The following is a 17,376-nucleotide window of genomic DNA, read 5'->3' as shown; positions in this document are numbered from 1 at the left end:
CAAGCCCCGCCGGCTGGACGGGACTCCCGTGGGCCTGCCTCCCCTTGTGGCAAGGTTGAGGGGGCTGGGCGTTCTCTCTCTCCTAGGGATGCACCTGCTCTGATGGGCGGGGCGGCCCGGGGCCCCTGCACGCGGTCTCCGTGGTATGGTTTAGTCCCCTCGAACAAGAGAGCCAGGCGGGAGAGGGGAGGTCACCGGTCTAAAGGGACGGCCCGAGTGACTGGATGCTGTCTCCCCCGCCCCCACTGCCCACCCAGGGAACAATGCCAAGTCTGGTGCCCTGGGCCATGGGGAGATGATGAGCTTGGATGAAAGCAGTTTCCCCGCCCTGGAACTCAACAACCGGAGGCTCTCCGTCAAGAACTCCTTCTGCCGGAAGAACGGCCTGTATACCAGGTAAAGGGATCTCTGCGTTGGGAGTCGGGGGGTGGCCGGAGGATGGAGGTTTGGGGGCCCGCAGTGCCCGGGGTGTGGAGGACTCTTGGGGAGGGCACAGGGCACGCAGGGCCCACTGGGCCTCCCTGTCCCGGAAATGGCATTCACGCTCAGGGGCCGGGAATGGTCAGCCGGGCCCGGGAGGCACATCCGGGATCTGGGGGCCAGAGCCTAGTATGAGAGCGCAGTGGGGGAAACGCCACAAGGAGGTGGCGACAAAGGGTTTCTGCCAATGCCAGCGCAATGCAAAGGGCTTATACAACTTCGCACGCCAGCCCCCTGCTGTTTGGAGCCAGCTGCTCCTGGCGGCGGGTCCGGAAGCCATGAGAGCTACTTTGCCCCAACAGTGAGGGGGACGCAGCACAGGTAGGTCTAGGCAGGCACACCTGAGCAGGAGGTACCGGGAGGCCCCTCGGTGTTGCTCACGCCTTGCCCATCTCCTCCCAATTCTGGGAAGAAAGGGCACTCAGAGTGTGGACACCCTCTCCCCTGGTCCTTGCTCCTGCATCTTCTAGAACAATTTTCTCCTACTTACCCCACAAGTCCACGCTCCCAGCATCGCCCTCAAAGGGCGGCATCTGAGAACAGCCAACCAGGAAAGGTCCAGGCTGGCGGTGCGCCCGGTTCCTGTTTCCTCCTGAATTCTCTCCAACCCTGGGTCCCCCTCCCCCGACCCCACTCCCCGTGGCAGGCTGGGCTGTGCACCTCCAAGGGCAAGGGCAGCTGCCGGGGCCCACCGGACCCTCATCTGATGTGATCTGGCAGTTTTATGCCCCCGGGAGCTCAGGAGAGATTGGGGGGCTGTGGCCCAGGAGCGCCTGTCTCTGGCCTCGGCCCTCTTAACATTCCCAGCTCGTCGGAGGTGCACGCCGGCCAGGCGCGCAGCTCACAAAGCTTCCCTCTGTCTGGTCCTGGAGGAAAGAGGCCATGTGTGTGTTCCTCGGGAGGACAGAGGGAGGGGCACACAGGCCGGCGGGCCCGGCTCTCATCCCCCGCCAGATCTAGCTTTCCAAAGAAAGAGCCATTTGAGGCCGAGGTGGGGGCCCGGCCTGTCCACCGCAGCCCCGCCAGGCTGGCTCCGGGGCTCTGCCACATGGAACAAGGGGGCGTTTCACAGACGGCCTGGCCTCGCCTGCTTCTCACGCCCCCAGAGTACACACACCGCGGCCCCTGCGTGCCCCCTACACTGCTGTGTGTACACAGAAGTCCCGTTTGCATCAAACCAGCCTCGGGCTCTGGGAGTCTGACCCAGCCCTGGTGACACTGTCGGCCCCCCGAACCTGCCTCCACTCACCCTACTTGCGGCCAAGATCGTGTTAGCCCGGCACCCCGTTTCCTCCCCCCTCCCGACGTCACATGTTTGCCCATCTCGTCTACACAAGACTGCAGCCAGTGCTGTTACTGTTTCATTTGTAACTAGTTAAGGAGGCAGCTCCGTTATTTAGAACGAAATCAGTACAGATTTAGCACGCGAGGTTGGAGGTGGTAGGGAGGTTGCTTGTGACTTGTTCCCAGGCCGCGGGATTGTTCTCAGAGAGCATTTCTGCAGCAAGGGCACTGCCGGCCCCTGGGGGGAGCAGCTGGCGTTCAGAGCCACAGTTCCAGAACACCTGGGCAGATCTCGGGGCATGAGACCACCCCCGCTCCAAGGCCCTGAGGAAGCACAAACAGGGCAGAGTCACGAACGACTCCAGCCACCTGCTCGGCGCCCGGCCCACCGCCCTCACCCCCAGCTCAGGGGGCTCAGGAAAGCACGGCCCTTGCCTCCAGCCTCTGGGCGCCCATGGCGGGCGGGCTGCTCGGTGCCGCGTGCTGCGTGTTCGAACAGGTGAGGTAGAGCCAGGCCTCTAACTCAGCGGGCAGCGCACTTTCTCGAAGGCTGATTGTCAAAGGTGGAGCAGGACTTGGCGCCCGGAATTCATTTCTGGTCTCTGAGCAGATCAGGAGGAAAAAGGCCGTGGTTTCCCTTTTTCTCCTGACCCTTGGCGTTAACCCTCTGAAGCTCCCTTGGTGAGTTCAAGAGTGACGCGGGGAGCTAGTCTGCGCAGGCACGCCGGCCTCACCTGGGATTCTGACTCGGGGGTCTCAGGGGGCTCTGCCGAGTGATCCCAGTGCCCGAGGCCTTGAAACCACAAGTGGAGGATCGAGTGGGGTGCTGCCCCTCCCCGTTTCCCTGAAGCTGGTTCAGGAGGTTGGTCCCAACTGAGCCTCTCCCACCCCTGGAGGGGCCCCCAGCCCAAGGCTCCGCTGTCCGAGGAACAGACACAGAGAGCAACAGCGTGGGACAGACCCGTCGAGGGCCCCTGCCCTTCCCGGCCCCGCAGTGGCCTCTCCAGCCACAGCGGCAGCTCTGGGAAAGGCTGGCTCTCAGCGTCCCTTCCGCTCCCTCTTAGATCTCCTCCCCGGCCCAGCCCGGGCAGCCTCCACTACTCCGACGAGGACGTGACCAAGTACAACGACCTCATCCCGGCAGAGAGCAGCAGCCTGACCGAGAAGCCCTCAGAAATCTCCGACTCTCAGGTGAGGGGCAGGGGGGCCAGGCGCCCCGGAGAGGGGAGTGGAGCGGCCCCTTCTGAGAGTGCGGCCCGTCACATGGGCCTCCTTTCCTCCTTTCCTTTCTGGAGCCGCAAAGACGGAGGGGTCGTATGTGAACCAGCCGTCCCCTCCCAAGCTCTGCTCAGAGTTTGCTCCAGGGCTGACGGGGCCCTATAACCTTGACTAGATGTGAGACCCCACCCCCACCCCCCGCCCGCCAAGAACACAGTCCCTCTAGGGTTTCCAGCATCTCCCCACATGCTCTGGCCTGCAAAGGATCTCGTGGAAGCAAGGGGAAGGAGCCCTGCATTGCCAGAGCCTGGAGAATGGTTGAATGTAGCTAGTTAGGGTCAGAATGAACTCTAGAAACTGAGGGCCAGAAGCTCTGGAGCCCCGAGGCTGGGAAGCAGTACACATTAGTGAGGCCTTAGGCTTTGGAGATTCAGACCTGAGTTTCCATCCTGACTCTGCTGCCCGCCAGCCCGGGCATCCTGGGTTTGGTAGGTAACCTCTTTGGGCCTCAGTTTCTCCATCTGTTCTACAGGCAGGGATGCTAACGGGCGCTGTCATGGGGCTGTGGGACTGCTGAGGTTAAGGCACAGAGAAGCGTAGCACAGCGCACACGGCAACTGTTTGATAAATGTCAGCTTTTTTTTTTTAATTTTTTTTTTCAACGTTTATTTATTTTTGAGACAGAGAGAGACAGAGCATGAATGGGGGAGGGTCAGAGAGAGGGAGACACAGAATCCAAAACAGGCTCCAGGCTCCGAGCTGTAAGCACAGAGCCCGATGCGGGGCTTGAACTCACGGACTGCGAGATCATGACCCGAGCCGAAGTCGGCCGCCCAACCGACTGAGCCACCCAGGCGCCCCGATAAATGTCAGCTTTTATGTGAAGGAAGGACATGGTGCCTCTGGGAGAGACACAGAGCTTGAGAGAGGCTGCCATTAGGTGGACCACATGGGGACACTGTCCCAGACTATGGGGACAGGGGGGTTGAGTGCATTCCAATGAAGTTATGTCATGGCCTCCCACCCAGCCCTCTTGGCCTCGGCCAAGCCTGGTGGTTGCCCAGGGAGGGGCCGAGAAAGGCCACTGCGTCCCACACCCTAGACCTTTATGCCCAGTCCTGGGAGAGGCCAAGGAAGAAGAGATGCCAGCAGGGAACAAGGCTGTCGGCCGGGTAGGTGGTGCCAGCATGCCCGGGTTCCGGTTGTGGGCCCAGTAGACCGAGGGCCTCTGGCTCACTGCTGTTTTGTTCAGCTCCAGGGTTACTGATGGGCTTGGCAGAGCAAACAAGGCTGGAGCTAACACCCCAGCTCTGAGCTGGCAGGGACAGAGACCCCAACTTAGCCTGGCTGACACAGGAACTCACACAATTCAGGTTATGGCGTCTTGTTACAAGTATTTAACTCTCTGCGGCCATATGCATCCTGGGACTTGTGAGGCCATGCTTCACTCAAGCATGATTCTTCTTTCTTTCTCTCCAAAATGGCAATGGGCATTTAGGCTCTAGGCACTCGAGGTAAAATTCAAAAAAATACAGCCCGTGAGGCTGTAACAGAAGGCCCCTTAAGCCACACTCCTGTCTCTGGAGAGCAAAGGCAGTGGCCAGCAGGGGGGACTCTCCTTCCTGCTTTGATCAGCCTCCTTCGTCCTTCTATAGAGGGCATCATTCATGCACACTCGTTGGCTGGGCACTGACCTTTCAGGGAGGGAGCCCTCTGAGTGCAAAAGACATTGCCCAGATGTCTTCAGATGGCCCAGGGCCATCTCCTCAAGAGTCGGGAGGAGCCTCCCCCAGGATGCGGAGCTGGTCCCTAAGACCAGCCACCCACCCCCACCTCGAAGGAGTTGCTGAGAGAAGAAACCTCATCCGAAGACCATCCTACTTCCGTCACGCCCACTCAAGGCGGGCAGAGTCCCTAGACTCCCCCACTTTGCCACTGGTGTCTTTTGTTCGACACAAGCCCACCGCTTGAATGCACTTTCCATAGCCATCTGGAACCAGTCACCTTCAGGGAGCACGTGCCCCGGAGAGGGGAGGCCTCCCGGTTCCAGAAGCCAGTTGTCACAGCAGAACACCCACGTTCCCTTTCAGGGGCAGCAGTGGACCACAGCCTGGGCCTAGAGCTCCGCCTGTGGACTTTAGGATGGTTTGGGGTTTGATCTGGAGCTCAGCAGGGTTGAGTTGAGTTTACTTATTCTGAAAGCAAAGTTCCATGCAGTCAGGGACTTGTGACCGTCCCGAGGTCTATTACCTCCCCAGTGCCCTTCTTGGCACATGGGGCATGGGCACTCTGCACACTGGTGTCAGGCATGAAAGGGTCATTGGAGAAGCTGGCCAAGCTAGTCCAGACCTAGTAGGCTAGCAAGAGAGAGATGCAAAGGTTCACAGTTGTAAAGCTGTTCCTTTTAGACCAAGGCCAGAAGCACACATTCAGAGCGATCCTTCAGAGTGACACAGATGGCCATGGCCACACCACCTGGGGCTGCACCCATCATCCCATGTGCCTCACCACTTTGTAATCACAGCGAGCCTCCGAGCGGCCTTTGTGTCATCTTTTTTGTCCAGATGGGGAAACTGAGGCTCACAGAGCTCCGCTGAGTTGGCTCAGGCCCCACAGCCAGAAGGTGCAAACCCAGGATCCCAGCGCCCGAGTCACAGAGGCAGACCTTGCACACAGGCCTTCTGACACAGAGCCCAGCTTGGCCCCCCGGCCCTACCCTGTCCCAAAGCTGGTGATGTCACCCTTGTGGCAGACCCTCCTGGAAGGGCCTTCAGAACCAGCTGATAAGACGCTCTTGAGAACAAATAACTGTGGATTTTCCTTAAACACAAACAACAACTCAAGCCCGTCTTCAAAGGATAAAGATACACGCTCAGAGGAAAGTGCTAGAGGCATTAAGGTGGTCCCCAGGACAGGTGCCCTCGCCGCTTTGAACAGCAGATTGCTCAGGTGGTCATCCAGCCCCATCAGAGGGTGGCTTGGAATCAGAGACACTCCTCTGAAAAGCAGCAGCACGTAGTTGTGGCTGATGCACGGCCCCGGGCTGGAATCCGGCTCCTTCCCCTACTGACTCCGGGATGGGGAGGGGTCCTGCGCGGCCCAGACCCACACAGCACGGTGGCCCCCTTTCCGAAGGGCTGTTCTCAGGAGTACGTGACATGGGATGGAGTCGGGCCCCTGCAGAGCCAGGCTGGTCACGGGGGCCTTGGCAATGGCAGTCGGGATCATCTGGGTCTGTTTGCTCTGGAATGGTTCTTGAAAACCAGGCACTTGGCTTTAGGGTCCACTGCAGGTAGTACAGGATCCAGGAGGCTATCCCCAGAGCATTGGTATCTTCAGAGGTGCAAGGATCAGGAGGCCCCCGGGACTATTCAGCCATCAGTCGCTCACGTCCCCCAGGCCCAGGGCGCCAGGACCGTTAAGTGTGCCGTTGTCACAATGTTGAATTGTTTCCATACCTGTTGGGAAAGAGCCACCACCCTGAGCCCCTACGTGTCACCGAGAGAACCCCAAGCAGACTGCTCTGTGACTCTGCCCCTACAGGCTCAGCAAACAGAGGACAGGGCCCTGCTTCAGCCAGGAGCCTTGCCTGGTTGCCTCCGGGGTCACATCAAACTTTGTGTCTTAACAGCTAAGGAGGCCTGATGTCTGCCCCCGCCCAGGGCAGAGAGGGCGACTCGGGGTGGGGGGGGGGGTGCGGCAGGGGGCACACGCTGACTTCTCCTCAACACTCAGTTCTTGAGCCTGTACTCCAGGGACAGAGAGGTGATGGAGACAGGACCCTGCCTCCAAGGAGCTGCTTGTGGGCCAGAGGGGATAGACGTGGACACAGAGCGGCTGGTCTCCCTCTGATGCCCTTGCTGAAAACATAAATAAGCAGATCCGATTACTACCCGCTCGCCTCTGCGACTTGCAATTTGGGGCTTCAGGCGGGTGCTCCCCAGTCTGCCCGCATGGGATGGCTTCTGGAGGGGCATCCTTGAGGGTCAGCAGGCACATGGGCCCCCCCGGCCCCGTTTCAACTGCTCTGGAGAATGAGGGCCTGACTTTTTGAAGTATACCCTTCCCCCTGCATCCTCTGAGAGTGACTTTTCCATATGCTGCCTGGTTTCTCTTCCAAGTCAGACCACCCAAAAGTGACAACCCAACATTGGCAGAAATCTGCCCGGCCCTTTCCCTGTGATAGGGTAATAAACAAAAGTCCGCGTTGCTTATAAACAAACGCGCATGACAAGATGTTAAGAAGTGGTTTAACGGGGCTGTGGGAAGACTGGGGCTGGGAGGGCTGTCCCCAGAGGGGTGTTGGTGAAGGGGCTTCCAGGCTGGGGGTGGGGGGTGGGGGTGCAGGAAACAAAGGCTGGGGTTTGAAAACCCATAGCTTGTTTGATATAACTTCTGAAAACAAAGCATGGCTGCATTCCAACGTCATTTTCAAACTAAGAGCCCAAGTATGGGAGAAAAATTATATAGCACACAAGTAAATCTCAATGGAAAAGGAGTTTCTCGGCCCAGGGCACGCCTCTTCTAATAAATACTCAGTCTCTGTGACTTCCTGGGCAGCCCCAGGAAACTCATTGCAGTGAAATTAAGCCTATGTGGAAAAGTAAGAAAACAGACAGGACAAATTAGGTTTTCTGTAACACTTTTGAGCACCCAGTCATTAATGGTGAATGTTTACGGAGCCCTTCCCGGCGGCCAAGAATGACTCTAGGGATTGTTCCAGAATGGCACACTTAACCTTCACAGCCCCCTGCAAAGCCTGGCGGGGTTATCTATTGCATGAGTCAGGGAGCCACCAATGACGAAGCCAGGCCCACCTGAGACCCGCTACGCACCTATTGTGCGCCATGCTGGGGGTGGGCCCTGTGTGGCCATCTTGCTGGTTTGTCCTCCTTGGGACCCGTTCATTCCTTCCTTGCTGCATTTATTCAACAGCGAATTCTTCTGCACCCACGAAGCAGTACCAGGCACCGTTTCCATGTGGCAGCTATAGTGGTGAGCAGGACCGACTCTCAGGGACGTTGCCTTAACCGCGTTATGATCCATTAGGGAAGACCACGTGCGTCGAATACTCACGTGTTTTCACGTATTAAAATTTTACGGCGCCACGCCATAATTTTCAGGAGGAAAATGGGAAACAAAAGGCTTCCTGTCTCCTGGGGTGCTGCCCTCTGAGGTATCTTGGGGGGAAGGTCCCATCCTCCTGGAGGTTCCCAGAGGGCTGCCTGGAGGAGGTGGCATTTCAGCTGGGCCTCGGGCCTCACTCAGAGTGCGAACGGGACTGGGTCATGCAGAGAAGGGAGGAGCCGGGCAGGTTTGCAGGTGTGCGTTTGGCCGAGTGGTTCTGACAACCCCTCCCTCGGAGTGTCTCCGGTCTTTTAACAGTGTTCGCCTCTTGGGTTGGGCCGTGAGTCTAAGAGATTCACTGGGGCCCATCTCCGGCTTCTCCTTAGCCTGACCCATACAGGCCCAGGAAGCCCAGGCTTGTGCCAAACTAGAAACACACTACGGGCAGGGCAGAGGGAGCCCGGAGGAAAGAGGCAACGCTACATGTGGGGCCCCTGCTTTGTGCCAAGTCCTGCACTGTGCACGTTCTCATTTCAAATCCAGTCGCCCCACCAGGCAAGTTGCAGGATTCCCAGTTAACAGCTGGGGACACTGAGGCTCAGAGGGGTCAAGTAGCTTGCCCTTAATCACAGAGCTTAGAAGTGGGGGCAATCCCCACTGCCTCAGGCCCCGCTGAGCTGGCATTTTTAAAAAGACATTCCTGGGAGGGGTGCCTGGGTGGCTCAGTCTGTTGAGAATCTGACTCTTGATTTGGGCTCAGGTCATGATCTCACGGTTCGTGGGCTCAAGCCCCACATCGGGCTCTGTGCTGATGGGGCAGAGCCTGCTTGGGATTCTCTCTCTCTCTCTCTCTCTCTCTTTCTCTCTCTCTGCCTTCCATCACTTGCACTCTTTCTCTCTCTCAAAAATAAACATGAAAGAAAGGAAGAAAAGAAAGAAAGAAGACAAAAAAGACAGAAAAAAGAAAGAAAGAACAAGGACATTCCTGGGAGGTTTCTAGCTGTTTTAGTACAAGGAGCCCAGATGCCTGACAAAATTGCTCCTTGTGGGGGCTTCTAGAGAGGGAGACACTCAGCACATCCCCCCACCTCTGATGCGCAGGAGAGGCCCCCTGCTTCCAGGGGAAGGGCGTCCAAGGGACTGACTGTAGAGCTGGCCTCAGCCTAGACGGGTGCAGGGAGCCCCTGGGCCACGGCGGCTCCAGCTTCCAGCCTCCAAAGGAGCCGCACAGGGGACCTCCTGTCACCTGGGGCAGCACAGTCCCACCAGACTTCAGGAGATTCGGCAAGATGAGCGCACCCTGCCTGGCCCCTACGTCCCTGCCGCTGTGCTGGCAACAGCGGGAGACCAAAAAGCTCTCCTCTGCCCCCCTCTCTTTTGTTGCCGGCTCTTCCCCGGGGCGTCCCTCCCGCCGACCCCCTCCCCGCGCCCCTCCGCTCCCCTCCGCTCCCCTCCGCAGGCCCGGTAATTGCTGATTGAGTGGCTTTGAGGAGCTGTTAAGAGGCCCGGAGCTGGAGCAGTCGCCTGATTGCCTGGCGGCCTGGTGGGACTGCCCGTGAAAGGTCCCCTTTGTGCTGGGTCGGTTACTGGGAAGCTGCATTCAATTACGCGCGAGAGTTGAAAGCCCGAATGGGCGCCCTGGGTCCCCCCACCCTCGCTCGCTTTCTTCCCTTCTCACCCCACCCCCCTGCAGAAAAGAAACAGATGTTCCAGGAGAGGGAAGCGGGAGAGCAGAGCAAATGCAAAGGCCGCCTCCCTGGCTGCGGAGAGCTGGGGGCGGGGCGGGCGCGCCTCCAGCCCCCTGCACCTCCCCCACCCCCACCCCCGCTGCCGCTCTGGGTTCCGTCGCTTTTCCACCCCCGTCCGAGTGCGGAATGCCGACCGTAATCATTAGCACGAATGGGCTCTGGGGTCTGGGCCCCCAGGAGGACCAGAGAGGCCCATCCCCCCTAGTGATGCTTCACTTTGCAGGACAGGAGCTGAACATTCTTCTTCCTTGCCAGCCACCTGAGCATTGAGTCAGGCCTCCACTGCCCCTCCTCCTTCTGATCCCTCCTTGGGGGCTTCCAGGCCTTCGCACCCAGACCCACCTCGCTGTCTCCCCAGTAACACCTTTTACAACGTTCCATCATTTCACCCTGTGAGCTGCAGGCGTCTACCCATTTTACAGACAAGGATACCGAGGCTGAGAGAGGCCAAGTGATGCATCCCAGACTTCACCTAGCTAGCTAGCTAGCGAGGGACAGAGTCGGTGATGGAGACTGGCTTCTGGGGCCGGCCAAAGTTCTAGAACCTCTACCAATGACACTACCAACTCTTCAAGCCAGTTGGTGGGGGCCCTCCCGGAGAGACCTGTCTCACAGAGAGAAGTGTGGGGTGCCCCCTTCCACCACCCAACACTTACAGACCCTCGCTGCTCCTGCACCAGAGCCCCCCCACCCCAGCCCCCTGCCTCGTGGCATCCACCATGGCTTGCTCAGACTTCTCCCACCTCTGGGCGGCCTCCCTGCGGCCTCAGGCATCGGGTGCCCAGCCCTCAGCCTCCTCCCCACTCTTGGCATATGGAGCCCCTGTCTGTACTGCCCTTTTGTTCCCTCCTGGGCTGGCAGCTGGGCAGTAGGCAAAGAAAGGGGCTTGTATTGTGCTGCGCTGCGTCATGGGGACACCGAGGGACTTTCCATTGTCTCTACTGCCAAGAGGACTGAGGTCCTGGGAGCCTGTGCAGGGTGGTGGTAAGGAGAGCATCTCTACGGAGGGATGAGGTGGAGGAGGGGAGGCGGCAGATGACGTAAATTTGCAGATGGACTAGGGTGTATGTCATCCCCACGGGGAGGTTAGAGGGGCTCTCATTCCCATCTTGTGACCTCCAGGCAGGAGCGGGGTGGAGCATATGTAGGCTTTGGAAAATCAGGCAGACCTGAGTCCCCTAGCGCATCATCTCTTGGGGCAATCCCTCATCCTCTCTGCCTTGGTGTTCTCAGCACTTCCAGAGCAATAGCAGTGACGGGGCCGAGGTGTGAGAGTTCAGTACAGTCTCCTGACGGAGCACCTGCTCCCGCGGCTGGCACCGCTATAGTTCTGTACATTCTAGCTCTTTCTCATGAAGGGGCTAGATGCCATACAGGACTTGGGGTTCCGGAGAGCAAGTGCACGTTGCCCCTCCCCATAGCTCAGACCCCTTGGGGCAAGGTCAACAACTCTCCGTTTGCTCTGCCTGTAATGCAGGACACAGCTAGTCATCCCAGACTCGTTGATATGGGGTTCACTGGTCTACTTGGTACAGCTTTACCCAAAGTATGTTGATAAAATTTACCGCCTCCATGTGTTAGCTCTGCAGGGACGCGGCGACCTGAGCGAGGCCTTCTGAGCCTCACTAAAATCAGAGCGCATCTCTTCCAGAGAGTTCTAAGCGTGTTCCCATCTGTCCTCTTCTTAGTTCTCAAAACATTGCTGGGAGCCTGGGGTGGGGGAGGGGCACATGATATTTTTAGCTCCACGATTCAGATCCGAACCAGGGAACGCTGTTTTACTTCGCAACCCGGCCTGACTCTTGGCTGATTCCCCCTCAGGCAGCTGGAGCTATGGTGAGGACACCAAAGTTATCGACAGTTTTAAGAAAAACTGAATATGTTGTATTTATCGGGGAAAGCTACAGGGTAATCATCGTGTGAAATTCAGAGCTTTCGTTGATATTTTTCTCATGCTCATTTTATAAATGGATGTTGCTTTTATTCTGGATCACAACATGGGTGAGCACCAGCGTCCTTTCAGTGCCAGGAGCCTCTCCAAGTCTGGCCCTGGCTTTGTCCCCAGTCACACAGTAAGTCAGAGGTAGACCGAGATTGGAACTCAGTACATCCTACATGAATAGCTGTCCTAAAATGTAGGCTTTGTTCCTATTCAGGTATGGCAAGGCCAGGAGATCAGGAGATGATTGTCCCGGGGAAAAAAATTATTATTCACAGTTCCCAAGAAGAGGGGACCCATCACACCATGCAGGGCCATTCAGGAAAGCACTAGGGTCCCCCAGAGGCAGAGAAAGCAGGAGGGACGCATGGGCAGGAGCCTTTATTATGGAAGCAGGCTTAGGTTAGTATGAATCAATTCAGTGGGCTCTGGGATACAGGGGCTGTCCCTAGTTGCCTGGTACCTGGCCCCTGGGGTGATTAGGAGCAGCGGTTGGTGATGAAAGGGCATTCGCTAGCTCCAAAAATTGACCAGCCCCAGGAGCCATAGCCCCTCCAGAATCAGCAAGGCCCCAGATGTCAAAGCATCGGAAATACAGAAAATGAAAAGGCATGATGAATTCAACCTCCAAAACATGATATGCTGAGCAAAAGAAGCCGGCCACACAACAGGCGTGTTTTATAGGATCCCACCCGTAGGAAATGTCCGAAGTAGGTAGACCCATAGAGATAGAAAGTGGTTACCAGGAGTGGGGGCGGGGGAAGGAAGGGGGAACGACCTCCAGTGGGTACAGGGCAATGAAGATGTTTTGGAGCCACACGGAGTAATGCCCAACACTGTGAGTGTTATGAAAAGCCACTGAATCTTACACTTTAAGACGGTTAACCTCATGTGCTATAAAGTTCCCTTCAATGAAAAAGAATTAGAACTCAGGTCTTCGATCCACATCGGGTCCCTTCAAGGCTGTGTGTGTCAACGCCACGATCTGCTCCCAAGGCAAGGAAGGTGGGCACATCCGGGCATTTTGCCCCCTGGGCAGTGAGGGGGAGAGAGGTGGCCACAGTCCAGGCCTTGGGAGATTCAAACCAGGGCGCCTGGCGCCTTGCAGCCCTGGGCACACGGACCCGTCCCCGCGGGGCCCCTGACTCCCCGATTCTCTGTCCTCCCAGGGAAGCGACAGTGAGTACGAGGCCGACCCGACCCACCAGAAGGCCCACTCTTTCGTCAACCACTACATCAGCGACCCCACCTACTACAACTCGTGGCGGAGGCAGCAGAAGGGGATCTCGCGGGCCCAGGCGTACAGCTACACGGAGAGCGACTCGGGCGAGCCGGACCACACCACCATCGCCAACAGCAGCAGCACCCAGCAGGGCGGCCTCTTCCGGCCCAAGGCCAGTCGGACCCCAACGCCCCAAAACCCCCCGAACCCCCCGAGTCAGCAGAGCACCCTCTACCGCCCCCCCAGCAGCCTCACCCCCGGCCCCCGGGCTCCTATAGCAGGATTTTCATCGTTTGTTTGACATCGGAAGGGGGAAAAGAAAGAAAGAAAAACAAAACAAAACAAAACAGCACCAAACTCCCCATCCGCCCCTCCCCGCACTGCCTGCCAGAAAACAAAAACACCGAGAAACCAAGTCAACTTTTCACCTCCTGAGTTTATTTTTCCAGAGATTCCAGGGCCAGCAAAGACGGTGTTGAGAAGGAGGAGAAGAAAACCACTGGAGGAGGACGTGTGTGGGTGTGGGTGTGTGTGTGTGTGTGTGTGTGTGTGTGTGTGTGTGTGTGGCCCACAGTTGGTCAGCTCCAGATTGTAGGGTTCCCTGGGCCTTTACAGACTTCGCAGAGTCGGGCTGCAGGGGCCCAGCCTGGGCTGAGGCGGGACAGAGGGAGAGAGAGAAAGCTAAGGCCCAGAGAGCTGTAAGGCAGTGTGCTCAGGGGGCGAGAAGCTTCTGGAAGTCCTGACAGCTGCCTCTTCCGCCAGTGCGGGGGCCCTGGGCCCACTGCTAGATGATGATGTGCAAGGCTGGGCGCCCCTGAGGGCAAAGCTCACCTTCTCTCCCCCCACCACACACACACCCCTCCCAGCCGTCCCCCTGCATCGCTGACAGGCCTCTGGGGGTTCAATCCGTCCCCCTGGCCTGCTCCTCACGGTCCCCTCCCTTGTTAAACTTCTCCACCAAGCGTTTGGTTTATTTAGAAAAAGGAAAACAACTGAGGGGTGAGAGTCTGCCTAGCTAGTTCCTTGTTTCTTACATACGCTTTTTACTGTGACTCCAAGGAAGAGGGCCCCAGGGGTGGGGAGAGGCCCCCACACCACCACTGAACCCGGCCGTTGCTTGACTTGAATTCACTTTCCTGAGCACAGACCAGGAGAGCTGAACCCGGGGAACAGAGTACAGGGCACTGACCGGGCATCACTGGGATAATTGGGCATAACGCCGGAAGTCAAGAATGTAAGAAGGAAGCTTAACTTCCCTCTTCCTTCCAATTTAGGTACCACCAGCACCCTCCTTAAAGCAAGAGGGAAAGGAAGGCGCTTAGATAAGGAAGTTCAGCATGCACCGGCTGGGGAGCTAGGCAGGGGTGAGGGATGGCCATCTAGGCAGACACACCCCTGTCCCTGGACACACCCCTTCCTCCTGAGACGGGCACATACACACAAGTCCCCCATGCACTTGCAAGGAGAAGGGTCTAAGGATCCTCTCCCAAGAGAAATCCCTTTGGGTCCTAGCCAGTCGGGACACTCACTTCCAGAGGTGTGTCCCTGTCGCTCTCGACCCACAGTGATCCCCGTCTAAAGCACCCCCAGTCCCAAGCACAGGGGCACAGAAGCCCAGAGGAGTGGGCCAAGCCCCTGGTCTAGAGGCCAGAGCTCCCAGAATGTACCCTGTCTGCCCAGCACCTGGTTAACAAAGAGTCAAAGACCCAACCCCTGGGTATGTGTTCCAGGCCGGCCTCGGCCTAGCCGGGGCTCGGAGCAAGGAGGGGCCCCATCCAAACTTCACACAGCTCCCAAGATGCACAGCCAGGCCGGCCAGGAGGAGCAGGTCAGATGGGACCAAGGACAAGAATAGCTGACAGGAAGCAAAGCTTTTACACACACACAATCTGCTCTAAGGAATGTTCTTTTAAAAAGCCACTTCTAGTGGCCTGAATCTTCCTTTCAGCCCCAGGATGAAGGGATTGAGGGAGGAACCATTCTGTCGAATTCCCCGAGTGCCCCCAGCTGGCCCAGCCTCGTGCTTTTGGGTGGGCAGCAGCCTCTGGGAGAGGAGGTGGTCCGGCAGGAAGACACCGGGTGCGGCGTGGGGCCCCTTAGTGGGGCAGGGCTCGCTGGGAGTGCCGAATGCAGGCCCCATCTTGGGGGTGAGGAAAACAGAGGAGGTCTGAAAGGGGGATTTGGGAAGCAAGCCAAGGAAAGCGAGGCTCTCCACCTGGCCCCGCGGGCCCCCCACTCAGGTGAGGGGGATGGGAGCAGGGCCAGGGGCCTGAGGGAAGGACATACCTCCCAGACCCTCGGGAGCGCGGGCAGGTGTCTCCGCAGACGGGGCCCAGACGCCGGCTTCTCCACCGGGGTGTCTTGGGAGGGAAGCACCCCCACGAGGACACAGGCCTGAGGTCTGCCCTGTACACATCTGGTGTCTCCATGGCAACGCATCCGCAGCCACCCGCCTGTGATCTCCCCGCGCTGCCTCCTTTTCATCTCATCTTTTTTTAACAACCTCATCCCTTTCCTTATCTGCTGTGCGTTTAGCCATTTGCGGAAGTTCCCAGTTTGCAGTAGGGAATTCATGTAGCCCAGCCCAGTGAGGAATCTGGGAGTGGGGTAGGGTCGGGGGGGGGGGGGGAAGCAGGACGCGTGAAGCCGTGTGTGTGTGTGCGTGTGTGCGCGTGCATGTGGGTGCGTGTACTGTGCACGAGGCCAGATTTCCTTTGCCTTTCACAGACTGCCTAGTGCACCGAGATGTGCGCCCTCCCCCTCCCCACGCGCTCACTCACCCCCACGCCGACACACCCACGCACACTTAGCACAGGGCGGTGCACGCCTGGGCTCACGCACATGCACACACAGATATGCACGGGTGTGTGTTCGCAAACAGGCTTGCGATTCCTTCTGGTGGCTCGTCTGTCCTTTGTGAGGCACAGGCAGCCGGGGTGACTCCCGCTCGAATGTGGGAGCCTGAGAGGGCACTGGCGAGGACGCTGTGTGAGCCGGAAGGCAGGCTGTGCCCAACGTGAAAATCCAGCCCTGAGTTCATATCCACCCACCCAAAATGTTGCCCCACTGCCCCATCCACATCTGGAAGCCCAGGTCTCCACGACAGAGCTCTAGATTTCTAAGAGGACACCTCTGCCCTCATTTACATATCTGCCGGGGCAGTGGAGGCTCCCGACCCCTGACCAGACACCCGGTCGCATTAGGATGTGCCGGGCACTGCCCGTAGGTAACAGGGAACCTCCCCGACCTCTGGGCTCCTGGGCCGACGATGCCAGGGCCCCTCTGTGACCACCTGAAGCAGGTTGACACAAGGACACCTCTGTGTCCTCTGGCTCTGCCTCGTCATGCCCTCGGGAAATCTGGTGTTGCACCCAGCAGCCCACGCTGGGCACACCAGCACTGCCCTTCCCCCTCGTGGCCACGTCCCCTGCGTGCACACCAGCTCCTCGCCCAGACTGCCAAGATGAACCAAAAAGCTGCTCGGCTTCCAGAGCGCCTTTCTCCCAGGGCCCCAGGGGGTTTGCAAACCCAGGCCGCCCGTCTTGTCCCCTCACCTGACACTGCCCCAATTCAGAGGAAGCACGGACGCTTCCAGCTGCCCCGCCCAGAGCACGCTGTCTCGAGGCCTTCTGTCTCTGCCCACACCTCCCTGGGCAGAGCGTTCAAAGGTGCCAGAGCCTCCCAGAGCCCACTCTGGGCAGGGGCTTCCTTCCCCTCCCCGTGGTGCACATGGTGTGAGGGGCTGGAGGACAGGAGCGGGGAGGGGGACCCGCCCCCAGCAGCAGCCACCTGATCTGAGTGCCTCTGTATGGTCCTGCCCAGTGGCAACCTTGGCCGCCACCCGGAGCACAGATGCCCTCCTGGGACCACCCCCCTTCTCTTTGTTTCCGTAAGAATAACCAAAAGCATTTAAACGTGTTACCTTTCTTTACACATACAGACTCCAAAAACAAAAACCAACACAAATCTTTATTTTTTTGATTTAAAAGATATAATGAAGAATTGTGGGGAGAATATTCATCGTGGCAGGTGTCTATCTGTAAGAAAAAATATATATCTATATGTCATATAGCTTGTTAGCAGGTTTATTTTTTAAATGAAAGGTAAAAAAAGAAATTGATTTGAAATATATACCACGAGATGTCCCATGGCCTGTCAAACTTGTCGGTATTTTATAAATAAACTTTTTTTTTTTTGGAGTTCTGAAGCAACATTCGTTCTTCTCCTTCTGGGAAAGTAACTGGGGACCCCTACCTTCATATCATGCTCAAATAATAGTGCGGGATCTTGTTTCTTTTACACCTTTAGGATAATAGCCACTCGGATTATACCGGATTAGAGGCCAAATGATAATGATTGATAATACTGGCAATGACAATAGCTAACATTTGTGTGGCGTTTGCGCCCTGCCAGACACT

The 17,376-nt window shown here is 57.7% G+C and overlaps 1 protein-coding gene across 2 annotated transcripts in view; it reads left to right on the top strand.

Moving 5' to 3' along the window:
* Positions 1-17,153, top strand: part of SDK2 (sidekick cell adhesion molecule 2) — a 264,926-nt gene extending 247,773 nt beyond the window's left edge. For both annotated transcript variants that reach the window (XM_078438221.2, XM_078438220.2), the window contains 3 exons: positions 258-396; positions 2,829-2,955; positions 12,906-17,153. In XM_078438221.2, coding sequence (XP_078294347.1) covers positions 258-396; positions 2,829-2,955; positions 12,906-13,259 — 620 coding nt within the window. In that variant the 3' untranslated portion in view covers positions 13,260-17,153. The remainder of the gene's footprint in view (positions 1-257; positions 397-2,828; positions 2,956-12,905) is intronic.
* Positions 17,154-17,376: the final 223 nt, after the last annotated feature.

The sequence above is a fragment of the Panthera onca genome, chromosome E1, assembly GCF_046562875.1.
Source record: "Panthera onca isolate mPanOnc1 chromosome E1, mPanOnc1 haplotype 2, whole genome shotgun sequence".
Classification (NCBI taxonomy): Eukaryota; Metazoa; Chordata; class Mammalia; order Carnivora; family Felidae; genus Panthera; species Panthera onca.
Note: the sequence above shows the minus strand (reverse complement) of the source record. Positions and strands in the feature narration are given on the sequence as shown.